We start from the raw sequence: 23,224 nt of genomic DNA, 5'->3' as shown, positions 1-23,224 counted from the left end.
TAAAGTTAACAAAAATTCATCGTGTTCTAAAATTTAAACAGGCACCGTAGCTCAAAAAGTATATTGAATTGAACACCGAAATGAGAAAAAAATCGAATAATGATTTTGAAAAAAAACTTTTATAAACTCATGAATTATTCGGTTTTCGGTAAAACAATGGAAAATGTCAGAAAACAAAAGGACGTTAGACTCGTTACTAGGTAGGATGGAGCGTATAGAGCAAAGGCTCTGATTGCAAAACCAAATTTTCATAGCTGTACAATATTTGATGAAGATATGATCATAGTGGAATTAAATCGAACAAAAATTAAGTTCAATAAACCGATATACGCAGGATTTTCCATCCTAGACATTTCTAAAACGTACATATACGATTTTCACTACAACTATATAAAAAATACTTTTTGTGATAAAGCTAAATTGATGTATACCGACACCGATAGTCTCATATACTACTTTACTGTTCCGAATATATATGAGTATATTAAACGTGACTTAGATAAATTTGCCACCTCAGACTATCCTCCGGATAATGTTTATAAAATATACCATTGGCAAATAAAAAAGTATTAGGATTAATGAAGGACGAAAATAATGGGAAAATTATGGTTGAATTTGTAGGGTTGCGAGCAAAATTATATTCTTTCAAAATTTTAGGAGAAAGCAAAGATAAGAAACACGCAAAAGAAATTAAAGTATCCACACTAAAGACAATCACGTTTAACGATTATAGGTAATATCTTTCATACCATACAAATTTAGTTAAAACTAAAAATTGAATTCAAAGTAAAAAACACAAAGTTTATACCGTATAACAGACAAAAATAGCACTGAGCTGGAATGACGACAAAAAGGTCATTCTTCCTGGTACGACCGACACCCTTCCGTGGGGTTATAAAATGTAAGACATATGTATTGTGACGTGGCAAAAATTTGCCGTCACAATTGTAAGGTTAGCTCTCGCGTTTTTAGGCGTGACGCATTACCGCCACGCACTCTAAACACCATCACAGCAACACACTCCATGGGTCCTAATATAATTTCGTATATTTTGTTAAACTGACTTTCTTTTTGTATCTTAACTTCTCTTATAACGTGACATTGCGGACGGAGCGGAGAGCAGACAGAACACCCAGCAAACACCAGGCACCGCCGAACAAACGCCAGAAGGGAACGTGGACGATCGCCGCCAACACCGAGTGACGTCCACCCCAGGGAACGAGAGGAGGACCCGCTACCGTTTTGCCGAATTACTGGCCGCGGAGGAGGCACAGGAGTCGCAGGCGCAGCCGTACCAAGCTAGCAGTACGTGCCAAAGGCCATAAGCGCTCTGTCCCAAGAAGCGTCTCCCCAAACCTCGCACATGGACAGTGGCTGCGGGGAAGAGGTCTACAGGACTCTCCTGAAAGAACAAACAACCGTAGCAGCCAGAAAAACTCGAGGAACCAGCAATACCAAGATGACTGCGACTAGTGGAGGACGCGCCTTCACACCCGTAAAGCCAAGGCAGCGAGGAGGATGATCCCGTGGACCCTACCGAAGGGACAGCCAGGAGGCTGTCTTAATATTACGATCCAGGGAACAAGAGTTACCGTCGAGAACCGGTCCCGTAGATGGGGAAACGTGCACCTCGATCGAGTAACAGCATCCGCATCCTGAGGCAGAGCCAAGGAAACTCGTCGAGGATAGTCGCTATCGTCTAACGTCGAGAACCGGCCCCTTAGATGGGGAAACGTGCACCTCGATGGAGTAACAGCATCCACATTCTGAGGCAGAGCCAAGGAACCTCGTCGGGGATAATCGCTATTGACTAATATAGTATCGATAATGTAATGTTAATTATCTGCTAACGTTATATTTGGAGTATCGTCCTATCGTGATGTAAAGGGACTCCTAACCATGTTTAAATTATGGCGCTCGAATAAGTTCGGCAGAGGGCCCAACGCGTTAGAGTAAAGGTGGGGATGTCACCACCTACCGAGCATACGCGAGTCGATAGATCGCTCTCTGGCTGGCGGTCCGTGGTGGTGAATAGACGTCTTAGAAAATTCGCTTAATACCGGTGAGTTCTAAGGTTCGATTAACATGGAATTTTCCGGGCAATCTTGCCGTCTGCTATCGCTCTCGAATCCTTCTGATTCGGGGCTACTTTCGTAATCGGGAAAATTCCGTGGCTATCGTCTCTCTTTCTAGTGTAACTAAAAATTGTGTAATTTAGATTGATATTATTGCGTTCTGAGTAATAGAGTAATTTTCTGGATCCTGGAGTGTGGCACTGAGCCTACATATCGTTATTGCTTCTCAATATCGAGACGTACGTTAGTCTATATCTGCTATCGTCTTCCTTTACTTCGAGTATTTGAAAGAATTACGCCTGTGTAAATTTACCTGTTTCTTATTTATTTCATTCTCGCGAATATTAGTTTTATTCACCATTGTCGTATTACTGTTATATCTGTGCTTTATTCTGTTCAAATTCCGATGTACGGTGACATGCCATTGCATAGCGATCTTTAGTAATAGTGCTATCGTAATACTCAAACCTTAGGGCTATCGGTCCGTGAAGGATGCGTTATTAGCTACGCCAATGTAGTACAGTTGCTAGGACTATCGTACGACTCTTACACGACAAGTATTAGTTCTTTTGTAATCGATACGCGACTGATTTTCGGCATATCACTATCGTTATTAATATTGCCCACATAGTAGTACACAACTTTGTTCTTTCGTACCCGAGTATCTCACATAATTGGGGACCTAGCTATCGAGCGATCCAACCTTCTGCACTTATTGTTTTATTGATGTCCTAATAAAAAGGGCTTTGTTATAATTTCTTGAAATCCTATTTTGTTACTTTCGTGATTTTGCTAGCTTCCCAATCCAAGAACCCTGCCCCCCTATCATTGTGTTCCACGGTGAACAGGCTGAGCTAGTGTGTTGTCGACCGCATTTTCGTGAGAGTGGTTACCGGATAACTTGTCTCGTGAAATCGGTATTCCTAGAGAGTACCTGGCGCCCAGGTCTTTTGTCGGGTATAGTCTCGATTGTTGCTCTCGTGAGAATTCGTGTACTTGTGACGGGATATTTTGTTTCTTCCGCGATTAAGGGTTTCACGTCTCACCGAACGAAGTTACCGTTACAATATATAATAATAAAAATGTACAAATGTAAATAATATGTAAGAAAATATATAAATGTAAACAGACTTTGACAAAAATGCGATGTATGCTTTAAGTTATTGCATATCACTTGATCCTTTAATGCAACGCCAGCTCCTAACCATCCGGATTGTTCCTTCCGTTCGTTATCTTAATCAATAATTCTGAGAAGTCTCTCATACTCTTTGCCACATAGAAAATTTAGAGGTAGGGAGAACGCTTTAAAATGGCGCTTGCAACTCAGTTCAAACAATGGCTGAGGAGTTTTACATTCAGCTTCTTGCAAACGTATTTGTACCCATCGAATGGGTACAACATGGGTTGCAACAGAGTACCCGATTAGCGGTGAAAAACGCTTTAAGGATGAGCAGTGCGCTTAAACATTTTCTGTGTATAATCGACAATAATGGCGTTACGGCCATTAAAGAAATATACAATAATCAGATTTGGTTCAGAAGAGTATCAGGTAAGCATTGAAGAATTGTTATAAGTATTTTTCATTCTTTTATTTATTTTTATGATATCGCATACAGTCGATTATGAATTTTAATAAATTTAATTTGATTATAACAAATAATCTTCTGGTTTTACAGTAATGTGAACAACAAGTAGTAACAGTAGTAGAAATAATGTATTAAATAAAGAAATATATATATAATAGTTTCTTTGTACATTGTCTTCTTCTGAAAAAAATTATCTATTTCCATACCTAGGTGAAGCCTACAAATCCGACTCATCGATCCAATCCGAATCGTCGAAACCTAGCCAATTCACAAATAGCTTATTTCCACGTTTCCTCAGTATCTTTTCCACAAGATATATGTCGGAATACTTGACGCTGGTAAGTTCATGATCATAGAAGCCACTTTCGATGGGATCATCCTGGTAGTCCTTGAGATTATACATCACCGGATCAGTATTCTTCACTCGACTTACGGTGAGAATTTCAGTTGTCCAATTGGGTGTGTAGCCTTTCTCCAAAACGTGTTAACATTTGCTGATTCGTACTTTGTCATCGGCTTTAAACTTTGGTCGTTTAAGTGTGGACTTTGAATTTCTTGTATCATCTGTTGCAGTAGGTCCTTCTCGTTACGAGCAGTCACATCTGTCGGCTTCATACCAATGGTGCGATGTCTACTGTTATTGTAAGAGGATACCAAGTCCGATAAGATATCCAGCCACCGGTGATTGCCCTGTAGGCTATACTGCATCCACATCTTACTTTTCCGAGTACGATTAAAGCGCTCGCAGATCGATGCCATCAAGTTAGTAAATGTCGAGTACAGGGTAATACAGTGTTTTTGCATAATATCCTTGAATTCGGAATTGTGAAACTCTCGGCTCTGGTGGACATGCAATTTCTTTGGGATTCGACCCTTCGCTAATATATATCTCATAGCTGCTGTCACGTCTTTAGCGTTCTTGCTCTTCGTCGGCACGGCCCAAACAAACTTTGAAAATATGTCGATGACGGTGAGCAGATACTTGTATCAGTGGTTCTCTCTGGCGTACACTGACATGTCAACGAGATTCGCTTGCCAAGTCTCGTACAGCCCACGGATGTCAACTTGCCGGCGCTGGTAATTCCTCCTGGCAGGTCTATGCAGTTCCTTCACCACCGCTAACTTTTTTCCATCCATTTACCAGTGCAGTCAGTCTGACGTCCAGCTGAGAAATAATCAAAGAGTTGCGAATAGCAAATTCTTTTCCTGGCTCATGGTAGAATCGAGAGGTTGATTTATAATCAAGGTGTTGTTATCAATATCATTGCACATTCCAGCAGTCACGTGAAACACGGTATTCAGTTCCTGCTTCACTACAGTTTTCATCAGATTCAAGGTTACAGCATCGTTTTCCTCCTCAGGATCGGCGAAGTTACACAGCCTATTGTTATCAATGTCGTAGTGTCCAACAGCAGTGAATTTGAAGCCAGCGCCAGGGAGACCACGGCTACGCGTAACCGCGGTCCTGCTACTCAACTGACGTCCAAACACGTCGACGCTCATATTGAAAGTGGTGATCGTGATCGTTTTATCGAATTAATAAATGATACCTGCCTCCCGCAATTCTTCGATAATCGATAGGATTTCGTTCGAGTGACTGGGATTACCAGTTTCTCGAGATGCAAGGAGCAAGCGAAGGCGGTCTACCAGTTCGTCGGGATTGTCCCAGTACACGTAATCCGTTAGACCTTCCTTTCGATCGATCGATGTTCGATCAGTTTTGCAATAACATTATTAAATTTGAAACTCTTGTTCTTACGAATTGCACCATCAGGTTTATAGTACTTTCTATGTGCATTCCTCGTTAAAATAATGTTTTTGTAATTGTCCAAGTCATCCTGGGTTATACTAGTCTCGTCAGGTACCTTCCTGAACAAAAGTTCGATAAAACCCGTAGTTTTGAAATAAGTCGTGTCACCTATATAGATTCGATCACCCTTAAAGCTGATAGGCGAATCACCTATCATCAATTTGTTCTTGGTGAGTTTAGGTACACCATAGGCGGTATCCAATTGTTTACTCTGCCTCGATAGCAACAAATTAAGATACTGTTGGATAGGATCGTTCTGATAAACGGGTACGTCTGCGTCATCGTTATCTCGTTCTTCATCAATCTGTTTGTTTTCTTCTTCTTCTTCTTCGAAAGAATCATTCTTTAGAGACTTGAAGGATTCATCTGCCGTTCTAAACGTATCATCCGCTTCTACGTCTTGCTTTATTTCATCCTTAATCTCATCTTTGATAAGATTACGCTTCGGCTGAGATGCAGTCACTAGTTTCTGCAGTGGAGTCACTACCGGTTTCAAAACCTCAATCATCGTCTATTCGACGTTCTCTCTACCCAATTTTATCATTCTATGCTTTTTGCAAATCGCATCGCTGGCTTTAGCGATTTGGCGTAAGACGTCTTTTTGCTTCTGAAGTTTTCTGCATTGCATGTTGACGCTGCTGAATCCAAAACGCTACTGCGTTCATTTTTTTTCAATGATCATTCATTTATGCGCACGAAGCAATCGAATCTTTTTCTGTATCTACCTCCGTCGAGCTCGCTGTCCTTGTCGATCACGAGAAACCCATACTTATCAATGTGACAGCACGTCAAATACAGGTCTTTAAAGTGTGCGTAAGTCATATCAGTGTTTACATGGTCATTGTACACATGCTTGAGATTCATTTCATCCTGCTTAAAAAGCACCAGCAGATTAGCATTGTCCCGTACCAGATGTTTGGGAATGCGAGCGTACGTCTGACAGAGATAGAAACATTCAACGTCCCTGTGCCGCCCCATGCTGAAGAAGGCTCTGATGTTATCTTGCTTCTCGCAAGTTGTATCGTCGCAAATAATTATCGAGTTTCGACGTGCCTCCTTCGGTGGCAGCACTTGTTCGTGTTCCGTAAAGGGAAAGTACTCAACGCCGTCCACAGATGCCAGTAAACGTTCTAAAAACTTGTACTTTGGCTGACCAAGCGATTTTGAGATACGTAGACGTTTTCAAATCTTAATCCGTTAGGATAGGTCATGAGAGCGACCAATGCGTTCGTCTTGCCGCAATTGGATGGTCCGCAAAACACTGCTCGTATACTCTTTGGCAGTAATTCGCCGTGTCGCTTGGCCTCCGTCTTCTCCTTTACTCGCATCATTTTAACAAAGTTCATTACAGGTAGCCTGACGGACTATCGCTCCAACTTCATCTCCATCTTGACTAACGTGGAAACTATAAATGACGAGTTTATAAATATCGCTGTTCAGTCGCAACTGTTTCACCGCAGGGACATGTTTGTGCATCCTAAGCGTAAACGAATTGGGAGGAAAAAATCTCATCGTGGCAGAGGATTAGTCAATAGGATCATCAACAGTCTACCCGTTGAGTTACATATACCCGCTCTTCAGTACTGTGGGCCCGGTACGTACCTAGCAAAGAGACTCGAACGAGGTGATCCGGGCATCAACCCCCTCGACGCAGCCTGCAAAGAGCACGACATCACCTACTCGAAGAATCAAGAGAGTCTCGAACACAGAGGGGCGGCGGACAGGGTACTGGCCGATAAGGCTTGGAAGCGCGTTTTCGCTAAAGACGCAAGTCTCGTCGAGAAGGCGGCGGCCTGGTCCGTAGCGAACGTAATGTGTGCCAAGTCGAAACTCGGTATGGGACTCAAGAAGAAGAAAAAGCCAAAGACTGTAACGCTGAGGAAAGTCATCGAAGAAGCCAAACGATCGATGATTCTTAGCAACAATGCACGGGTAGCTATCAGATTTGCTCTCAAGAGTGCACAAGCTACCGTCAAACGAGCGGGCGCAAAACGCAACGTCCACACGCCGCCGTACGTACGTTGTAACGTACCCGTACCGTCCAAAGTCGGAGGCTTCCTGCCGTTTTTCGTCCCCGTGTTTGCGGATCTCAGTGCCGCTGGAGCGTTGGCGTTGGCGTTGTACGATACTTTTGCATGTGGATACTTGTGTCTAATGTTCCTATGCGGGCAATTAAATCATAAAAACAAGTATCATCTATATAAGCATGCTATGTAATTTCACAAGGTTAGTTGAGCGTTTGCAATCATGGAGAATTCATTCACGTTAACTTTATCAGGCACCTCCTTCTTCCATACTGGAAGCCGAATACTTCCTTCCTATCGAGCTTTCCCCATACAAAAATTACGTTCTGGGACTCATCGAGTTGCTGACCTTCAATTCGATTCCCAACGTGGACATTGATCGTAACAAGCTCTACGTGGGGGATGAAGTTATTACTATACTGATAGCTACGAGATCGAAAATATCGAAAACTACGTGCATAGCGCGTTGACGGATAAGAGCATCGTCATTCAGATTAAACCTTACAATAATACGTTGTGTAGCGATATTACGTGTAAACGTGATGTCGATTTTCGACCCAATGATTCCATAGGTCGCTTGTTAGGTTTCACTCAACGCGTTCTGAAAGCTAATAAATTACACACGTCCGGCGTACCAGTCGCCATTCTTAAGGTGAACACCCTACGAGTCAAATGCAACGTCACGACGGGCGCTTACATCAACGAACGTAAAGTGCATACCACAGACAAATTCTTTCCGGTCGTGCCACCTGGATGCAAGATCATAGAGGTGCCATCGCACGTCACTTATCTACCGATCGCCACCAAGACGATAGATCACCTGCAGCTTCGAAGTCAATCAAGACGGGAACCTGGTGAATTTTCAAGGAGAAGTCATAACGATCAGGCTGCACGTTAGATCCATGCGATAATGGGTATCGTCTACAATAGGAAAATTGTCAGTGGTTATAATAGTAGGCCGATATGCAAAAGAAGGATCAGTCGTCGATCGTTTCTCAAGGCGCTAACACGTCAAAACGTCTTGTTTCTTGAAAATCTAGGATTCAAGGTCACAAGAGGAAAGTAAAGTGTTCGTTCTGTTGCATTCTTTTCGTCTGCCGCGTACCATGGAGGAAGAAACGCTGAACATTCAGATATCGATCGTCTTCGATGAATCTATAGCACACTGTGAAACGCATGCGCATCAACCTTACGCCTCGTCGAAGTTCAACAACAGCAACGAGGTTCGAATCTCCATTCAACATCTATGCTTGCTACCGAGAAAAAGTTCACTGCACGTGTATGGAAAGCTAGTCAAAGAAGATGGGTCCACAGCGATTGCGAGCACGACTCTCGTCAACAATGCCATTTGCCATCTGTTCGAGGAGATTCGCTATGAAATGAATGCTATAGAGATCGATCGAGAACAAGAACGTCGGTCTCACGAGACTCACAAGTCTCATGAAGGGATGTTTCCCTGAGTCCCGGTCAACGATCCTTGATGGAGAACGCCGGTTGGCTCGACGTCAGAGAACGGGAGAAATTGACCAATGCAGACGGTTACTTCGACGTATCCATACCGCTGAGTCTGATACTGGGTTTCGCCGAAGATTATCGCAAGATCGTCGTTAACGCTAAACAAGAGTTGATTCTGACGGAAGCAAAGAGCGATGTCAATGCAATAGTGCAAACTGTTCTGGAACAATGCAAAGTCGTAATTCACAAATTGGAATGGCTGATACCGTATGTAAAGGTGTCGGATCGACGAAAGATACAGCTGCTGAGATTCACCGAGAGGGATGCACCCATCTCCGTGAGTTTTCGTACCTGGAAGCTGTACGAGTATCCTCTACTTCCCACCACATCGAAACATGTGTGGACCATCAAGACGTCGACTTAGTTGGAAACACCACGATACATGATACTGTGTTTTCAGACGAGCAGAGAGAACAAGAAAAATAAGAGCGCTAGTCACTTTGACCACTGTAGAGACGTTAAGCTCTTCTTCAATTCACAATGTTATCCCTACGGAAATCTGAATCTTGACACTGATCATAATAAGTTTGCTCTGCTGTACGAGATGTATGCAAACTTTCAAGCTACGTACTATGGCAAGGATCCTGAACCTTTGCTGAAGAAGAATGAATTTCTCGAGTACGCTCCATTGATCGTTATCGATTGCTCCAAACAAAACGAGTCCCTCAAACTTGGACCTGTCGATATTCGTCTGGAATTCGAGGCGCAAGATAATTTGCCTGCCGATACATCGGCATTCTGCCTGATCCTGCACGATCGTATAGTCGAATACAACCCGATCAGTGGTGGGGTGAAAAAATTGGTATAAAGAGGCTGCAATCGTCTTTCCCTGCGCAGTTCATCAAAATGGAATTCATCGTGGACGTACAAGGTTTCAAGAAACCTTCGAACGAGTTCGTCCTGAAGGAGCTATCCGTGATTGGAGTCGGCAGTAATTTCTCCGAGCCTACAACTTTTCTCTTTCAACCACCTTGCCCATGGATGCATCTACCGGCTAAAAACAAAAGTATACATTTGTAGTTGGAGCGCAGTTTTCATGGTATATCCTGGAGCGCTGGGGACGTTGCTTACAATCAAGTTAGAAACATTCTTCGAGTCATCTTGCAAAATGCATGTAAGATCTATGTAAAAGGATTGGAGAAGAAAATTTGGTTGGGAGCTTTCATTGGACGATCCGAGCATATCGTGGATCTGGAAGATCTGGAATGCCCTTCGTTGCAAATATTGCGCAAAAACTCGCTTACTCGATGTACAAATCATCATGCTCCACATTTTAATTGCTCAACTGAGAATATGACATTGTTAAGGAACTGGTTGTCGGAATATATATTTTTTTATTATGAATAAAGACATAAGATATAATAAGTTGTATATTTATTTAACACGTATACATAGTAGTTGAAGCACGAGTACAAAGTTTATAGACATTGGAACTCGATCTGGTTGTACCGTCCGCCGAGATAACGCATGAGGACTCGATTCTCCTCACAGGCTTGCATCATCTTCTTCAATAGATCCTCGTCGTCATTCAAAGCTTTAGCCATCCTTGCAGGTAGAAACGTCGAAAAGCTGTCTTCTACATTGAGGATCAGTCCCGTTCGATATTTGGTTTGAACTCTTCTTATTCTGGTGATTTTGTGTTCTTTCTCGAGGTTCCAACTCAGCCAATTTCTTTGTCGGAAGATAGTCATCCATACGGCCGACTTTGCCAATTGTTGAGAAATCCATTTTTTAAATGTAGATGAAGTTTTTTTTAGATTTCGTAGAAGGCTGTTATAATCTCTTTTAGCTTCGATCAAATGTTTCACTTCCGTGATATTCCTTAGTAGTAACTGTATTAGAACTCTGAGCTCGCGTTGTTTCCTCTTATTCGGCATCGGTCCAATTGTCACGGCAGACTAACGAAGGCACGTTCAGCTCCTCCTTTTATAGGAAACTCTTAAGGATTAAAATTTAATCGCCGACAGAGATTCCTGGAATCAATGTCAAGGTCGATGCATCTTCCAAACGGAGCGACTTAAGTTCTAGAACATTCGGATGAATCTTAGCCCTTCTCCTACGAAGTTGCATCGTGCGCTTACGTATCTCCTACGAGTAATTTGACACCTCGAAAGATGAGGAACTGCATTCTCGACGCACGACTCTGCGAGATAACGTTCGGTATTGCGCATTTGAACAACCGATACATACATTTTTTTAGAATGACTTTGACCCCACCATTGCGCTTGCGAGAACCCTTTCGACTTGCACAAACCTGCATGAAGCTTCCAAGGTTTTCCTTTTCAAGCGATAAGACACCTACCCGAATTGCACACTCTGAGTTTGAACTCTACATCAAAAAGTGCACAAAGGGTCGCTTATCCTCTGCGAGTAATTCGATACCCTGAATAACAAGGTCAAAACAGTGTCCGGCTGCTGCCTGAAGTCTGCATTCGGGTCGGGGGAGTCATCGAAAGCATGCCTAATCATTTCGCGCGCCTATCCGCTGACTCCGAAATTCTCCCTCGTCGCCCCCATGTTCGCGTCTACCATTTTCAGTGCGCTGAGGCTGAACTGTCGGGAAATGTGGAAAACGGCCATGATGAGGGATGGTGATGCGGGGAAGCCGCACCTGCCGCCCAACAACTAGATTGCCAGATCTTTTCTTCGATTTTACCACGTTGGGAGCGGCCACGGATTATTTGTAGGTGACGCCGGTGGACGGCATACGTCACAATGCTCTCGAAAAATTTTTTCATTCACAGCCCTAGACAATCCAATCTTTACCCAATCGTTGAAGACAAGTTGTCGATATTGATGGCGCATATATTTTAAACTAATATTGTTTTGTATTTTGTGTACTAATGTTTAATGAGAACGTTGAAAACCATGAACACTTTCTGGCCAGCCCAATATTAAATAGCTTTTAAAAATACTAATCGCCAGTGCAGCCTTCAGTACTGGCAGACACGAGGTACTGTCTTTTGACGAGGTTTTCCGCAAAGTTTCGATCAGTTCCGGAACAGGTCTTACTAACAGTCGACGTGTAAATGATAGGTCCAATCAAAACTACTGTTTAAACGATACTGGAAGCTAGCATCGCAGCGCTACATGGGCTAGTGCAAGCAGACATGACGTGCTGCCTTCCCACGGGATTATCGATAGAGTTCCGAACAGTTCCGGCCCAGTTTTGACAATAGTTTCAGACGGGACATCAGAACAGCAAACTATTTATTTGTAATGTTAGAAAATTATGTCCACTTATACCTCATACTGTTATTAGAAATTTCGGATATCAGAACTAAATTTGGAAAATTATATTACATTTTTTGTTAATTGTAATTGACAGCTAGCTATGATTATCATTTTTACATTCGCTGCATGATTTCATAGTTGCAGCGTCTCTGGATACCCATTTTTGCATTTGAACTGTAATCAGCGAGAACAGTGGCATGTCATCGAATACATCTATCCTTGCCAAGAGTTGCGTCATTGCAGAGACAGTTATTGCACTGGAGCAAAATAATCCCCTCCAAAAGGCATAGTTTGCTCATCAGTAAATTCTGATTCACTGCGCATGCTCCGAGGAAATTTCAGTGTCGCATTCTACGGAAAGGGATATTAGATAGTATAAATAGCACTGCAGAGCTAGTGTAATTTCTCATTATTCTTTGGATTGTGCTTTAGGTTGTTTTCTCATTTTATCCAGATAGGCACAATTTCTTACGCATTACTGCACTCGTCAGTTTCTGACTCACTTTATTCTGTTTTATATTTTCTCTTCATAAAATAAAAAAATTATTACATTTTATTTTAGCTCTCTTTAAATATTTTATATTGGTAACTATAGGTTTATAATTTATATATTGTGAAGTTCCGCTCTTATACCCCTCCCCCCCCCCATCCTCTATCCTTTTTCCTTTCTAATCATCCAATCTCTATGATGGATACGTCAAGAGCCCCATATAAGAGTGCACATCGCACTGTGGATGTACATAATTGTGTCTGAGAGAACTCCTCAAATCCTAGAACTTCCCAAATCTCTTACCGACCTCTCACTGCGAGGTCGCTTATCGATATCTTTATTAATCAGGGTATCAAATTACTCGCAGAAGATACATAAGCAGGCCTTTGTGTATTTCCGAAAACGCGTCAGGAACTTTTTGATGTAGAGTTACCGTCGCAATTCGGAAATATCGGATGACTTAAAGGAATCAAGTGCACAATTCTGGTAAGTTTTATCGCTCTAAACGATGCAAAAAACTTTTGAACCTTTGAATAAAAAGCCCTTTGATGATGCGCAGCAATCGTTGATATTCAAACACTCAGTACATTACCGCTGTCCGGCAAAATAGATTGTGCAAGTGTAAGAAGTTATTCGAGATAATGAAAGGAGCATATGAAAACTATTGAAGAAAGGAGTACCGATTGCGAAAATTAATAAGGGGATGAAATTTGGTACGCAAAATAAGATTCTAAGAAACGTCAGACTATTGATCAGGAAGAAAACCAATATTTTAACGACAATTGGAATACTAAAATCTCTGAACGAAAAATTGAAACATCAAAAGAGAGGCGGAGGAACAGTGACACACAGAATAAGTAATAGAGTGCGATGACATAAATTGGAATTGGCACAAATTTGCGACATATTAATTTGAAACGTTGCTTGGAAGATTCAAGAAAACTGTCCGCTGTTAGAGTAAGAAATGCGCTCCGAATAGATGTAAATTTGATAGTGAACATGAATTGGAGACTATAAAAAGCGATAAGAATGGTTCAATTGTTATACCCAAAAGCGGATCTGTAAATTCATTTCAGCACATCAAACTTTTCGATTGCCTCATGTAAATCCTAGAATGCTGAGTAGCAGGCCACGCGATCACACCACATACCAACGAAGTATGAAGCAAGACTCTTCCTTTGCAAGTTCATCAATATTGCGGTGCATTGTCCCCAAAATCGGAGCTAATGCTCCTACGGTATTCGGTGAATCTTGGCAACCGACGGAACTCCTCTAGGAGCTACCGTCGAAATCATCGAGTCTTGCTCGTTCCTCCGCGAGTAGTATCTTACGTGCCTTCGGATCCTTGTGACCAAGCCTTCCCACCCGAGGGCCAGGAAAGTCACCGCGGTAAGTGTTCGTATCAATCTATCGCAAGTGTAATGACAGACATCGGAGTACATAAAAAAGAACTCATACTGTGAAACCCTTTTCAAGTCTTCAAACTAATAATCTAATCACAACCTCCGTAAGGTAACGAATTCTTTATATGTAATCTAACTGTAACGAATTGATGGTGCTCGTCGCTTCTCATTTGAATCCACAATAATAATAAACAATCCACTCTTCGAAACGACCCGACCTACGAATCTTTGAACAACCATATTCCATCCTCAATAACACAGAAAACAGATAGGCCTAGCGTTTAAATGGTAGTCCACAATTAAAATATATCTACGCCCTAGCAGCTTCACTAGCTAAGGCTTAATACAATGTTAATGTACAAAATTGGTTACTATTAAATTGGTTACTATTAAAATTGGTTACTATTATAAAATCAGGGACTTATAAGAAAGAGAAGAAGAGAATCATTGTTTCATAAAAATTGATGTCGTTTTGTCAATTTTCCCCCGAAAAAGAAAACCACTCGCCTTATAAAAAAAAAGTTGGAAGAACCTTACGTTTTATAAAATATTATAGGACAATTAAATCGTCCTTAAATCATCCATCAGTAATAACATAAAAGAATCGTGAAGACATTACAGGAACTTCCACAATGACAATTAAAATAATGAGCTAGTGCCAGATAATATAACAAGTAGATATCCAGTGACTTTTTGTATATCGATCATAACGAAAAATAGAAATAGTCTATTTTTTTAAGGAGATGAATTCACAGCAATCCTGTACTTGGCGAAGCTTTTTGCACGGAAGTATTTTGAGGGGGATGAAGAATTACTCAAGTTCGAAATTTCATACTACTCTTTAAATGATATTTATAGCATACCACTAACTAATAAGAAGGAGGACTTAATGAAAGACCAAAACGATGGAAAATTATGACCGAATTTTTAAGATTGAAAACTAAGAGAAAAGATGAAAACAAAGATAAAAAGCATGCGAAGGGAATCAGAAAATATTGTATAAATATAGTTTATAAATAAATAACAAGATATGATAATATTATAGCGTTGTATTTTAAGATCTTACAAATCCGATTATCCGTAAAACGTAAGTTATTTATAATTTTAAAAATTGATAACTGATTTTATATATTATATATACATAGAATATACATATTTTTGCAGATTAACGGTATCGAAAAATTTCAAATATTTCATGTACTTGTATTTACAATAAAAGTAGAAAATGTAAACATGTTGCAACATTGATCTGAATGTGATCAATGTGATTGAAAAAAGTAAATAATGAAGAGAACTTGTCAAAAACAAATTACGAACAGCAATGGAGAAAAAAGCCAACTGCCCATCAATTTAAAAAAAAAAAAAAAAACTCTAAAGAAAATTATTTGTTTGAAATGTTCCCGCCTCAAGAAAAACCAAAAGTAAAAGCGTATGACTTAAATATTTCTGAGTTGGGTGAATCCTCTTTTCTGCGAACAGTAATTCTCAAAGCTACGCAGGAAAATAATAATCACATGATACAAAATTTAATGGAATTAATGTTAAACAAAGTTGACTTTATTCTACAGAGAAAAGAATGTGAATCATGTCTAAATACTTAATAAAAAATGCGGTTATTTTAAACGAAGATTTTAGACATAGAGACTTAGTTACGTTACGTAATGAAGCAAACTCATTTACTACTGAAATGTGCCAAGAAGAGTAAGAAATTGTAAACATTGAAAATTACGAAATGCAGTAAAGTTTCTATGATAATGATAAGAGGTCTGTGATCGAGAGTGAGTTTTTTGAAGATAACTTAGGACAAGCTAATTATAATATTTTTGTGCAAGTTATAAACAATAATGAACATTATATGATTGTGAACTGTCAAAAAATATGAAATGCCATGGGCATTTTTCCTAAAAAAGCGCCTACATGGGCTGCTGCATATAATTTGCCACAAAACTCAATCATTACTTTGTTAAAATTGTTCGGGGAAGCAGGCATAGATACATTTCCATGAGATGCACGTACACTTCTTAGTACACCAAGAATCAGTGAAGTGACAAAGACTGATTCAAGAGAATATTTACATTATGGGCTTAAGCCGGGATTAAAACAACAACTTCAACATATACTAAAGGCCATTCTACAATGCAACGAGACACGGAACACGTAAGCGGCGCGGTATTCAATTGTATATTTGCAAAATTCCATTGGATCCTCCAATTAAGAAGGAGAAAATCGTTTTTAAAACAGAGAGTTTACTAAGGGTGCGTTCCACTTAACGCTCACAACGATCGCAAATTACATTATGGGCTTAAGCCGGGATTAAAACAACAACTTCAACATATACTAAAGGCCATTCTACAATGCAACGAGACACGGAACACGTAAGCGGCGCGGTATTCAATTGTATATTTGCAAAATTCCATTGGATCCTCCAATTAAGAAGGAGAAAATCGTTTTTAAAACAGAGAGTTTACTAAGGGTGCGTTCCACTTAACGCTCACAACGATCGCAAAACCCTCTGTCTCGTTCCACTTAAGGCCGCGGTCACTGTGAGCAGTCCCTGAAACGTCATCGATGACGTCATCATTGGCGACCGCGATGCGATCGCTTCACCCACATCAAATAGGTGGGTCTTTGTGGTCGTTTGATATTTTTGTGCGCCATTTTCAATTCAAATTTATGATGGAGACTGAAAAAATAACGCTGTACGATTCCGAGAGGGATATATTACTCGAATTAAATGTTCCTGTACAAGATGCTTTGCGTGCGAAAAATGGTACATGATATTATTGTCATCTGAGCTTGATGAACTCTCAGAAACATAATTCCGTTTATGCATTAGCCTTATACACATATTCTCTACAACACCAACCATCTTTGTATCGTTCACAAGTCCGATAAGTCGTTCCACTTAAGTTTTAGACCACGACGTCCACAACAGTCCACAAGCTAGTGGAACACGAAATCTTACGGTCGTGGACGTGAGCATTGCGAGCGTTAAGTGGAACGCACCCTAAATCTCCACGATTTTGGCTACGTCTCGGACATAGCAACAATACGGAAACGATTGCTAGGGTCATTACGTATTTTACGGAGCACGGAACGTGATGAGTAGCATCGAGCATGCCTCGTTCCGTGCACCATAACGGCTTACGTGAAAAAAAAACAATTGCCCCGCCAATATTTTCTTACGTGAAATAGTAGTTTTCTCATATTTGGAGATACTAAAACAATATGTGCGATTATAAGAATCATTACCTTTGTTATTTTTTTTAGACCCAATATATACAGTGACTTATTGTTACGTCCGACGCATTGCAACCCCTTAATGCCCCCCCCCCTCCCGAGCACCCCTCAGCATCATCATTAGCAAAATGTCAAGGACCACAACGATTATAACTAATCCTCGACGAACGTGCGTTACCTATTACAAGTTATAGATTATAATAATTAAGGGAAATCATTAGATTATACACGACATCTCGCACTCTCTTATATTTCCAGAAATCACATCTACACTACGATGTTACAGGTGGACAAGCAGAAAGCAAGAGAGACCACGATAAACAAAGACTAAGAACGGCATGGACAATAATGCTCAACGGAACACCCAAAAATGAGGTGCCTAAAGAGCATTTTAGTATAGCATCACGAAAATCGCACATTTCAGGACTCCTACCAGTTACCTATCCCGTCCCCTCACCAACCTTACCGTCAAGATGATTCGGTCAATGCACTAACCCAAAGAGGAATCCGCGATCAAAGACCTATCACCAGAATTCTATTGGGCAATCGAATGCAACAGCCCCGATTTCGCCATAACACGTATCCAAATTCCTGAAAACTTCCTGATAATGCATCGAATCCCCTCCGAATTCAAAGTCTTCCTTATGAACATCGACACCGATCATCGACAGTTACTAATCAATCCTCTGCTAGAGCAAAATCCTTTATAGAGTCTTGAGCCGATTGTCCGCGCCAGTCCACTGTTGTGCCGATTAAATAACTTAGGGCCAAACGTAAAGTGCATCACCTCAGTGCCGGGCGTCCACACGAAAAGAACTCAATTCTTGGCATTTCATTTAAAGCATTCGTCTATTGCGAGTGTCCACCTTACGGCTGGACCAAGAATCTCCCTTCAACAAACTCAACCTCACTATTGTCGAGTACCTCTGGGCTCTCTCTCTCTCTCCCCCTCCCAACCCCTCTCTTCCCGTTACACCGTAGTAACTTAGACCGTTTAAATCTTAACGTGTATCAGTTGTAAACCGAACTAAACAAGCTGAAAATCACACATACAACGTATTATTCAATTTCACATTGTTAATATATAGATTTACATACTCTCTTTTGCACCCGACTTTATCATTTACTTTGTAATGTAACGAACTGTTTCATTATACTAAGTTAAATCATATTTTCTTTTCATGATTTCGAACACCTAAGCCTATTAGATCTTTAATCGCAACACCTGTGCTAGCTCCCTGATGCTGCCGCAAAAGGTCGCTCGTGCATAGGACGTAACAACATAGTGTATTTTTGGTAATTTGATCTTAGACATAAAAATCCGAGTTTCTTGTATTGGTATTGTTCAATGCTTTACTTGGACGAACAAAAGAAGAGTTATTTGTTTCTGAGATGAAAACTAGTAAAAAAATATTCTGTTCATTCTGTAGATTGAGAATCTACTTCAGTTTCTATTTATAGTTCTGTTCTTAGTTTCTAATGGCGGATATTAATTAGATATAGTAATATTGAAGTTTAAATGTTGATTTCTCTGAGACATCGTATTTGTAAACACTGTAAGCAGCTATCTGTTGGATGTCTGAAATAAGAAGTCTCAAAAATGTTTACCTTCTTGATTTCTTTTTGAAGAAGTGACGCATATGAAAACTTTTTAAACCATTTATGTTATTTGCCAGAAAATATATTTAGGTGTCTAAATCTCTAATAAGAATTCTTTAAGTTATGTAAGACCTCTTTGTGCTATCTAGGTAGCCATACTGACTCGCTGTTTAATTATTTGGTTCCAGAAGAATGAATATAGAGATAATAGAAAACAAGTTATAATAATAACGCATGTTATATTATTACACTACTGTAGTTGACATTTTCTAATGGACTGAAGTGTGCCCAGAACAGTTCTGTGTTTCACAAAGAGCATGTTCTTTTTGAAACCGGTACAAGTTTATAAATTCGTATCTGGCCCTGAAGGAGTAATAAGATTATCGTGAAGCGACATCTAGCGAAATATAGTAATACTTCTAAGTGTAAAAAATAATATCAAATAATGCGAATAATATTTTTAACCTTTTCCGGCCGTTTCACATATTCCAATCGGGAAACTGTAATACAATGTATTTACCATCCGTCCGCCGAAATCTATGCTCCGTTATTGTATTAAAAATGTGGTAAACGTGTAATAGACTAGTGAGTATATGTGAGGCGCATGACAGATGTGAGAGCGAAGGCGGCATTGCAATATCTTCTATATAAACATTTTAATTATTATCAGTCTCAGCAAAATTTGGTTGCAAAAATATATTCGCATCAGTTCAAGGGGAACTTCGGATCTTTTGATTAAGTAGACCATACACTAAATTCTCATCCTACGATCATCTAAGGGACCGGGCCTTATAGGACAGCAGTCGGAAACTTACCCTAAAGAAAAACAAAAATAAACTTCCACGCGTAGCGCGGGAGATCAATTTTGCTAGACGTGTAATAACGCCCTGCACGTCACAACTTTTCGAAGCATAAATTTTTCCTTACGAGCGATTCTCTAGTAGAAGTTTCCTAATCATTTTCCCAATAACGAAAAGACCCCAGCCGGGCTGAGACTAGATATCCCTAATAATGGAAACCTAGCTACGACCTAGCATAGCGCGCACCAGTACATCCAACCACTAAACTATATCGCGATTAGCTCTTTCCTAACTATGGAAGCCTATCTAAGAACTAGACGCTCGCTAATACTTTAAGGTATACAAGCCTGAGTTTACGTGAAAATCTCTTCATAGGGCCTCGCCAGTTTCCAGGCTGGATTTTACGTGTGCACAGTTTCTCTAGTCAAAATTGTCTAGTCACTGCTTTTGATAACTAGATCACGATTTGCTCTTTCCCAACTATGGAAGCCTATTCGGGCTCGAACTAGGCGTTCCTCAGTACCCCAAAAGGGAATAACCTAAGTTGAGTTCAGACAGTTCTTTGTTATATAGTGACAGTTTATTGATTGGGTCTCATCAATTACCAAAACAGAATTAGTGTCTTAATTTGCTGTGAATTCAATGGACCGTAAAAGAAATCGATTCCGTCGAACGTGTGGACCAAACATAAATATTCTGGCATTGTTCAGGCATAACAATCGAGCTCTGGTTATGGAACGCACGATCTAATAGTAGAAGTCAACAATCAGGCATACTCTTTTTTGATGTAATATAACAGTACATAGGTACACTGCTGGACATTAATGCCGTCCTTGGGTGGAGCTAGTAGGAAGCGTGAGCAGGGCGACCAGCAGTGGCGACTGGTGGCGAGCAAGCCAGGCCGACGCGTAGAGAGGGTAGCCTATTCCCCTCATCCAGAATCCAGGCTTCCCGTATAAGTGTCTCAGACAATTTCAACCGAGTCCGCATAAGTCTCTCTCACTCGCAGTTAGTGTAGTCCCAGAAATAGCCTGCACTGCGTATAAGAGCGTCTCACTTACTTCTAGCGCTAGTCGCCCATAAGACCCTCTCACTCGCTGCCAGCAAGTGAGACGCTCTTATACGCGCTGGACCACTGCTGGCAGTGAGTGAGGCGACTAGCGCTAGACCCAAGTGAGACGCTCTTATATGCAGTGCAGGCTATCTCTGGGAATCCACTAACTGCGAGTAAGAGGGACTTATGCGGACTCTGTTGAAATTGTCTGAGACACTCTTATACGGGACGCCTGGACTCTGGACGAGGGGAATAGGCTACCCTCTCTACGCGTCGGCCTGGCTTGCTCGCCACCAGTCGCCACTGCCGGTCGCCCTACTCACGTTTCGTACTAGCTCCACCTAAGGACGGCATTAATGTCCCGCAGTGTACATAGGTAGAGACGACGTAATAATCAGACCAAAGTACACACCCTAGGAAGCCAATTATGCGGGACATTCGGCGAACGTTTTCCCAATCCATAGGACATACGGAGGTTGCAGTGGCAACCTGGAGGATCTGGAGAACCTGGTTGGAGGATCGATGCTGTCTGATATCGTTTATGATTCATATGTATTTCATGGTTTTTCGTTACCACCATAAAGTCCACGCCTCGCGGAACCGTTCGATTAGCGCAAGGATTATTGTAAGTCTGTTAGCACTTGCTAACGTTAAATTCTGTATAATATCCTTCTGCTTGTATATGCTGTTGTGGATTTTGTATAGTGTTTGTTTTCATATTGTATGGAGTTCGTTATATTTTTGTATGATATTAAGACCTTGTAAATTTGTAGATATTATTTTGTCAATGAGTTTACGGGACCGCCGATTTAATAATTCCTTTTAGAGAACATTTCGGACCCGTTCTTTTTGTAAATTTGGTACATCGGTTTGCCGAACTATTCTAGTAATTTTAGGGATCTACAATCCTGTTCGATGTAAAAATTGTATAGTTTTTTTCAGAAACAGTTGCTCCACCTATTTTTCATATTTCGATTAATAAATCGGACCAGATTGTGGTTCCATATTTTATTTGGAAATTTTAGAAGTTGTTTGTTATAATTTAGAGTGAACCTCCCCAGTTTTTCAGCTTTCGTTGCTTGCCTCCCAAATCCAGAACCCCACCGCATAAGAACTGGCCATTGTAAATTTTGGAGACATTAAAGCGGTACAGCTTCTCTTGTACCTTGCGCCAAATTTAATTATATAATTTCGATTTCTTTTAAAAGAGCGCCATTGATCTGTAAATGCGACTTGTTTTGAAAATTGTCGTTGCAATACAAATAGTAGTTATTACTTTTGACTAAAGCAATATGTACAAATTGAGCTGGTAGCTCAGTGGATAGAGTGTCACGGCAAGGACAGACAGTAAACATACACACCTATTCTTTAAATGAGCCGTTTATTTTGAAAATGACCTAAGTCTATTTATATTTAACTTGAGATATAAGGTTGTTGACGACAGATAACTTCAAGTTGTACACATTACTACAGTCAAAGAAAAACTATTGACAAATGGATCTAGGCCACTTTCAAAATAAACGGCTCAAATATTGTTTTAATCGTACAATTTTCCCATTATGTCAATTACACATTTCATGTTTTTATTGAGTGAATGGTAAAACAGTTTAAACAATTTTCTGTGTCAATTGTATATGTCCACATGGGTATTAAGGAGCCGACCTAGAAAACTGTCTATAATTTAGACAGTTTGACATAATTAACGGCTAATCAGGGCATACGTGACGTTTCTTGTCGGGCGTTAGGTAGTTTTCCTAGTTAACGCCTAAATGAAAGAGAACACTACGGTGCTAGCAAAACGTCAAACCTTGCGAGAGCAACACTAGCGTCATATTGTCAACTCGTTCGCACTAGTGCTGTACGAAAAGAACGCAGCGAGCAACGTTTTGGCGATTCGCTCACACCATAGTACCCTCTAGTGCGTAAATAATTCTGTCCACTCTCCTATAGTGACTTAAACTCTGACAGAGACCTGGATAAGAACATCACCTGCCCTGAAGGGGTGGATGTTGCAGACAACCTCAACTCACTCATTCTTGGTACCCCCACCTCTTATGTATTGTGACGTGAATTTTTGACAATCCACGCCACAAACGACCTGCAAGACTAGGGCTGTAGGGATTAACTGATTAACGCTCCAAACGTCAGTCCTAGGTTAAGGCGCACAGATTCCTTAGTATTAAGTAACCCGCCTATCGTCCGCTTTAATGTTTCTTTGCTTGGTTTTATTTGCACTCTACTTGCTTTCTTTTTCTTTTTCTTTCTTTGGTGTACTGTATCACGCTTTGATGCCACCGTTTGGTGAAAGCTGGTGGAACAACGTCGAACAACGGGGGAAGGGAGGAAAGAGGCGCTGATTTTTGGTGACCCTGGGAGACCGACTGCCGCCGCTGC

At 40.7% G+C, this 23,224-nt stretch overlaps 1 protein-coding gene across 9 annotated transcripts in view; it reads right to left on the bottom strand.

The window, feature by feature from the left end:
• The window catches only part of LOC107269163, a 38,804-nt gene that overhangs the window by 3,106 nt on the left and 12,474 nt on the right, over positions 1-23,224 (bottom strand). For 2 of the 9 annotated variants that reach the window (XM_015742714.2, XM_015742713.2), the window contains exon 4: positions 7,145-7,631. The exons of 1 other annotated variant lie outside the window; for it this stretch is intronic. In XM_015742714.2, coding sequence (XP_015598200.2) covers positions 7,160-7,631 — 472 coding nt within the window. In that variant the 3' untranslated portion in view covers positions 7,145-7,159. Of the gene's footprint in view, positions 1-1,374; positions 1,403-7,144; positions 7,632-9,982; positions 10,005-10,369; positions 10,984-12,567; positions 12,596-22,016; positions 22,051-23,224 lie in introns of those variants that run through there. 6 more of the 9 variants (XM_025086422.1, XM_025086425.1, XM_025086417.1 and 3 more) reach the window with 6 other exon arrangements.

Source organism: Cephus cinctus, unplaced genomic scaffold (assembly GCF_000341935.2).
Source record: "Cephus cinctus unplaced genomic scaffold, Ccin1 Ccin1_scaffold0614, whole genome shotgun sequence".
Lineage (NCBI taxonomy): Eukaryota > Metazoa > Arthropoda > Insecta > Hymenoptera > Cephidae > Cephus > Cephus cinctus.
This window is presented reverse-complemented; position numbering and strand designations above follow the sequence as displayed.